Below are 7084 nucleotides of genomic sequence, written 5' to 3' on the forward strand. Positions count from 1 at the left end.
GTGTCACCTTAGATTCACTTTTCCACTAGTAGAAAAACGACCAACCTAGACGGAAATTTCCGTCTAGGTTGGTCTACAATCCGTCTAGGTTGGGTCATCTAGATGGAAATCCGTCTAGGTAGATTGGTTTATTCTGTTACCGTCTAATTTGGATCAAACTAGACGGATTTCCGTCTAGATTGATCAATCTAGACGGAAACCAACCTAGACGGAAGTTATATTTCCGTCTAGGTTGTTAACCTAGACGGAAATCCGTCTACGTTAACAACCTAGACGGGAAACCGTCTAGGTTCACAACCTAGACGGAAATCCGTCTAGGTTGTCAACCTAGACGGAATTCCGTCTAGGTTGATCCTAGACGGAATTCCGTCTATGATGAATCAACCTAGACGGAAATCCGTCTAGGTTGATTATTACAACCTAGACGGAATTTCCGTCTAGTTTGATTCATACTAGACGGAATTCCGTCTAAAAATATATTACAATTTGTATTTCCCTGTACAATTACACCAATACATGAATACATACAATAAATACTGTATATATGAATACATCCAACCATCCAAATATAATCAAGATTTTAGACAATTCCATTCAAACCCAAAAATATACAAATCCAACATAATGCACAGATCCAGCCATAATATAATCAATTCCAGCGTAATAAACAAATCCAACACGCATATAAGTATTGTTATAACATCCAACACGCATATAAGTATTGTTATAACATCCAACACGCATATAAGTATTGTTATAACATCCAACACGCATATAAGTATTGTTATAACAGATAAAGTTGTTCATTGCATTAAAAATCCACAAAAAACCTCATAAACCTCATCGGTCGTCGTCGTCGGCAGTATCTCTATCCTGGTTACGAGAACGTGTGCTGCTCCCTCCAATATCTCCACTCTGAATGGTCAATTGAATAATCATTAAGGGGTGTTTAATACATATTAAATATAAATGAATTTATTATTTTAAGAAAAAAATAAGGTACCTGAGTGCTGCTCTGACCAGCACCGGAATTATCGCCAAGCGAGCTTATAATCCGTATAACACCACCATACGCGCCATGAGGAATCACACCGCTTAAATATTGCATGACATACCCCAGGAGATCATCCATCGAGTTCGCCGTCAGCGCAACTCTTGTCATCTCATTAGTCACCTGGATATGTAGCTCCGAGTCAATCTTGTCAAGCAAATATGCAGAGATACGTGCGACAAATGGCATAGCCTGGAACCGAGGCGGGGCTGCTCTCATGGATGTAAATGCTGTGGAGGATGCTGTGGATGACCTCATGCTTACGCCGGGTGAAGCTCCAACACCATGCAGAGGATATCTCCCTCTCCTATGTTTAGGGAGAAATAAATATTAAATTTACCTCTCGAATTCAATAATGATAAAAAAATATAAATAGGAATGTAGTATTCAAATTGATTCAAATTTTCTACATCCATACCTATTATGACCCATCAAATGCTGTGTGAGAGTAATGTTGTCCTCTGCAGAAAGCATGTGAGGGTCCGGCTCAGATTGTTCCTCCTGCTGCGACATATACACAGTTGCAGCCTCCTTGGATGCAGCCTCAAATCCCTCCTAAAGCACAAATATATAATTAATTCATGGTAAAGACAATGTTATTTGTGTTCTCATTTCCTCATAATATTAACAACAAAATAGAATTAATAATACTACACAAGATATGTATAACTCTCACCACCAACTCGAGATTTGCCTTGATCTTATCTCGATTCTTCTCATCACCCCTATATCTATCACGGAAAATGCCATACGCCGCTTTCGCCCTCAAGTGTATTGGCATTAATGATTTTCCCTGTCATATTATATATTATCACACTCATAATCATACTAATCATTAAATTCATCAAAACTTTAGACGGAAATCTACCGTATCCTGACAATAAACATCCTCCAGATTGGCATAGGAGTGTGAGCCCAAGTGGTGGTCATGCAGCTTCTTTCTTCTATTTTCTGACCCCTTCGTGGATTTATTCTTTTTTAAAAGAAAAAAATTAGCAAATATGCAATAAATTAATATCTTAAAAGTATAAAGTAATTTTCATGAAACTAACCTTGGAGGCATCGCTGTCCCAATACATGAGGAGAGCTGTGAAATGAACCTCGTCAACTCGGGCGTCGAGGTTTAAAAACCTCTGCCAGTCCTCCTCATACCTGTCATAGGTTTCATGTTTGATCTCATGCCTCCATTGTTTGAGAACTACTTCAACCTTAACATTGAACACATAATTCCAAGCCCCCTCAAAGTCCTCAAGGCAGAAGCAGTCCTGTAGATTTACATACACATTTAGGAAAGATAATTTAATATCAAATACTAATTATTAATAAATAAAAAGTAATAGCAATATGTAGTTACCATAAGCGCTGTCCATATCGCCTCGTATGCGCTCCATGGTAGTTCTCGAAATTGAAAATAAGGGTTGATAATGGTCGCTCTACGCACTAGAACCCCAATATATGCATTCAAGCGGGTCGACCATGGACCAACGGGCAAATTAGAACTATTCCACCGAATTATTGCCCTCATTCCTCTTGGCGGTTGTTTGGAATCAGGCTTACCTCCGCCACGTCTGTTCTCGATACGATCCTTCTTAGCACCTACAATAATAACATGATAATATATCATATAATATACAAATGTGAAAATTAAAAGTATTTATACAATTTACCATTCGCTATCTCTCTTTCCTTTGCTGCGAGTGCAACCTTCTTTCGTGTCTCAATCATTTCACGCATTTCTTCTAATTTTCTCGCAGCACGTGTATGGTACTTCCTTGCGTCAGCCATAGACTTATGAGAGGCTGGAGGTAAAGGTAAACTAAGATAGTCCTGTGTCTTTGGCCGCAAGTCCGTGTGGAATGTATAAGATGGATATGTCGGTGTCCAAGTATCCCCTACATAAGAAAGGAGAATCATTAATATAGTTTTTAATTAACCATTATAATTGAGCATTATAATATTGAATACCTGCATCAGGGGATGGTTCTGGTACTGCATCAGAGGGGCCAGGTGATGAATAACCCGCATCTGCAACAAATTAATCACTATTAGCTAGATAATTAATAATTGATAAAATATATTAAAGTATTAATTAATTTTTATACCTGCATCCGGAGATGGTAGTGTATCATCAGCACCACTACCAGGGGTGATACTACGTGATCGATCACCCTCGAGGTCAAAGAGTCTCCTCATCCTCCTCATCTGCAATTTCAATTATTAACATAGTTAAGAAAAAAAATATACATGCTCATGAGATAAGTTATTATGAAATGCATTGTTCTTATTATGATTAGCTAAAAAACTTTAATGCAGTGTAACATATATATTACATACCTACATCCAACGCCACATTCTGTGCGTAAGAGAATTCTTGCCAAACATCATCAGATGAACCAATTGGTTCACTATAATTATATTCACTTTCTTCAATATTTTTTTCATTGTTATTAGGTAGAACAACAGATCTTGGCTCCTTGTACAAAACCACCCAATCAGATATGACATTCGGATCTCTCACGAAGAAGCACTGATCAGCTTGTTCTGCAAAAATGAATTTCTCATCCGTATATACTTCTCGATGGAGATTGACAAGTGTAAATCCATAATGATCCTTTTGCTTTTTTGCAGGACACCACCGAACCTTGAACATCGTGTAAGTACATTGTTTTGGTTTACCAAACCCGTAAATTACTTCAACAATATCTTCTAATTGGCCATAATATAGTATGTCAGCTAGAATTGGGTTCTGATCTCTTGTACTTGAAAAACATTCTTGAGCAAACAAGCCCATGACCCCACTGTTCTGAGTTACCCTCCTATCATCAGTCTCTAGCGTTCGAAATTTATATCCATTGATCAAATGCTCATTATAACGTCTCACTTCATAATAAGGGCGTTGTGCATGTATAATAATTTCATCTGGTAACGTAGTACCATCAAGAAGTGATTTATCAACCTAAGACAAAAAATTTCAGAATATTTAGGGGATGTTATATTATGAATGTTCATAAATTAATTGTTAAATACTTACATCAAATCTTAACCAATCAGAAAATTCTTTCCTATGTCTTTTCTGAATATTATGCGCTGCATTCCTACCGGTTGTTTCATTCTTAAGCTTCTCCAAATGTCGCCTACATAAACAATATATAAGTTTGCATTGCGAACATTATGTAAAATGAATAGTCTCATCTATATTTCGGGTGTTATTTGTTACCTTCGATAGTCTGCGAACATATCAAGGTTTTCCAGCACATATGCATGAATTTGTTCTAAGAGAGATCTCGGATATTTTTCACGCTTTCTCTCCTTATCTGGTACTTGAGCCGTGGTTTTCTTCTGGCGCATGTAACGTGATGCAAAAATAAAGCATTCATTTGCCACGTATCCTTCAGCTATCGAGCCTTCTGGACGAGCTCGATTGCGAACATTATGTTTCATGGAGCCCAAGTATCTTAGAATCAAAATAACTAATTATTAGCACGGTAATTTCAAAAACGCATATACAAGTAATGAATGCAAAAAAAAATATAATTTACCTCTCAATCGGATACATCCAACGATAAGTAACAGGTCCGGCGATTCTAGCCTCTCTTGCAAGATGCTGGGTAAGATGGACCATAACCGTAAAAAAAGAAGGAGGGAATATTACTTCCATATTGCATAGAGTAACTCGGACCTCAGCTTCAAGTTTTTTAAATTCATCTACATCTATGACTTTAGAGCATAATTTTCTGAAAAACCCACAATACTCAATAATAATCTTCGACGCTTCTTTATCCATATTGTTACGGATTGCAACAGGAAGCAATTGATGGAGAAGAACGTGATAATCATGGGTCTTCAGACCTAAGAGTTTTCGCTCTTGCACTTGGACATTATTTGAAATGTTAGCAGAGTAACCATCCGGAGACTTTACTGATTTGAGAATTTCACAAAATCGTTGCATCTGCTCATTTGTCAGTGTAACACGAGACGGAGGCAACTTTAATTTTTTAAGTCCAACATCTTGAGCTTGCAAATCATTTCGGATATTCAAAGCAGTCAGATCTTGGCGCGCCCGTAGATCATCCTTCGACTTGTTTGCATCTTGTAGGAGAGTTGATACTATGTTATCACATATATTTTTCTCAATATGCATGACATCTAAGTTGTGGCGGATTTTAAGATTTTGCCAATAAGGTAGCTGAAAGAAGATACTAAATTTAGTCCATCCTCTAGGTAATTTTTGGTCTTCTTCCTCAACTTGCATTTTCCGGACCTTTCGCTTACGCTTCAGTGGCCTTTTTGACTTTAAATAATCTCTTACTCTGAGCGGGCTAAATTTAGAATAGCGTTTTTTCCCAAACACAACTTTTGGAAACCCCTCAAGTAATTGAACGATCTCAGTACCTGTGAGTTGACGCGGCTTCATTCTTTTCTCAACTGTGCCATCAAACTTAGCTGATAATTTTCTGTACTTATGACTCAAGGGCAACCACCTTCGATTAAACCAATAACAACTCTTTCGGCTATGTGGTAATTGAAGAGCTTCAAATTCCGGACCACATACAGGACAAGCACACTTTCCCTTTGTGGAATACCCAGACAGATTAGCATAGGCTGGAAAATCATTAATCGTCCATAATAGAATAGCACGTAATCTAAACGATTCTTTTAAATGGGCATCATATGTTACAATACCCTCAGACCATAGTTGTTTCAGCTCATCAATTAGAGGCTCTAAGTAAACATCAATATCATTTCCAGGTGCATGTTTACCGGGTATCAGTAATGAAAGTATCATAAATGGCTGTTTCATACAAAGCAATGGAGGTAAATTATATGGCATTAGTACAACTGGCCAAGTAGACCAACCAGAGCTCATTACCCCAAATGGATTGAATCCGTCACTTGACAGACCCAGTCTTACATTTCTGCAATCTTCGGCAAATCGAGGATAAATTTTATCAACATGCTTCCAAGCTACCGCATCAGCAGGATGTCTCAATTTACCATCATCTACTCGATCTTCCTTGTGCCACCTCATATTTTTCGCCGTTTCTTTGTTCATGTACAATCTTCGCAATCTAGGAGCTAATGGAAAATGTCGAAGCACCTTGGCTGGAATTTTCTTCTGTGTTATCTCTGTCTCCGTTGTAATCCTTATTGAAGAATTTGTACGTTGTTTCCACCTAGAAACTCCACATGTCGGACATTCTTGAAGGTCTTTATTGGCCTTGTGGTACAAAATACAATCATTCGGACATGCATCAATCTTATTATAATCTAGACCCAGAGCAGCGACAATCTTCTCAGCTTGATAAGTTGTTTGGGGTATGCTATTCACTCCTCCAGGTATTACAGTTCGAAGCAAATCAAGAAGCATTTCAAAATAATTATCTGACATACCGCTAAGTGTCTTAATGTGTAGGAGTTTTAGCATAAATGAAAATCTGGAGTACTCGGTACATCCCTCATATAAGTCCTTTTCACTATCTTCTAGTAGCTTCAATATTCGTTCTATTTCTGCGGAGGAATGCATATCATCAATATTTTCGGCACTTCCATCATCTCCTACTTCTTCAGCTTCAACATCGATATCATCTTCACTTTTATCTCCGATATCATCCTCGACATTATCATCACCCTCAAATTCTCTAGGTCGAGGAAAAATATCATTCAACATTGTTTCTGTGTCATCTATTCGTTGTCCACCGGACGTACCGACACGCACATTTGGATCCTCATCTTCAGTGATACCTTCCCCATGCCAGTTCCAATATTTATATTTTTCATCAAAACCTGATTTCATTAGGTGGATCCGTATATCATTACTATTCAGCAATTTCAAATTCCTACACATGCAACAAGGACAATACATAGCACCACTTGCTAATTTTCTCGGATTCATTTCTGCATAACGTATGAAGGCTTCACATCCCTCCTTGTATCGTGTGTCACGAAATCTATGAAGCCGTGGGATATCTATCCATGATTTGTCAGGAATTACCCTCATCTGTAAATTATATATAATTATTAACTACGACAAAT

General features: G+C 37.7%; 2 protein-coding genes across 4 annotated transcripts; both read right to left on the reverse strand.

Moving 5' to 3' along the window:
* Positions 570-3268, reverse strand: LOC109845443. Of its 2 annotated transcripts, XM_020414693.1 has the most exons (11): positions 3154-3268; positions 3017-3076; positions 2719-2943; positions 2406-2647; positions 2104-2316; positions 1920-2024; positions 1728-1844; positions 1470-1606; positions 1004-1358; positions 792-915; positions 570-761 (listed from the first exon to the last, which is right to left on the reverse strand). In XM_020414693.1, exons 1-10 carry the CDS (start codon positions 3251-3253, stop codon positions 841-843), a joined length of 1629 nt encoding a protein of 542 aa, XP_020270282.1. In that variant the 5' UTR covers positions 3254-3268; the 3' UTR covers positions 570-761; positions 792-840. The 2 variants fall into 2 exon arrangements, with proteins under 2 accessions (XP_020270282.1, XP_020270281.1); XM_020414692.1 differs by having other exon boundaries at positions 570-915.
* On the reverse strand, positions 3918-6741 carry LOC109845444. 2 transcript variants are annotated; one of them, XR_002248360.1, is made up of 3 exons: positions 4591-6741; positions 4083-4505; positions 3918-4007 (listed from the first exon to the last, which is right to left on the reverse strand). XR_002248360.1 is itself a non-coding variant. In XM_020414695.1 (3 exons), exons 1-3 carry the CDS (start codon positions 6717-6719, stop codon positions 4071-4073), a joined length of 2481 nt encoding a protein of 826 aa, XP_020270284.1. In that variant the 5' UTR covers positions 6720-6741; the 3' UTR covers positions 3918-4070. The 2 variants fall into 2 exon arrangements, 1 of the variants encoding a protein (XP_020270284.1); XM_020414695.1 differs by having other exon boundaries at positions 3918-4185; positions 4269-4505.

This window comes from Asparagus officinalis, chromosome 6, assembly GCF_001876935.1.
Source record: "Asparagus officinalis chromosome 6, Aspof.V1, whole genome shotgun sequence".
Classification (NCBI taxonomy): Eukaryota; Viridiplantae; Streptophyta; class Magnoliopsida; order Asparagales; family Asparagaceae; genus Asparagus; species Asparagus officinalis.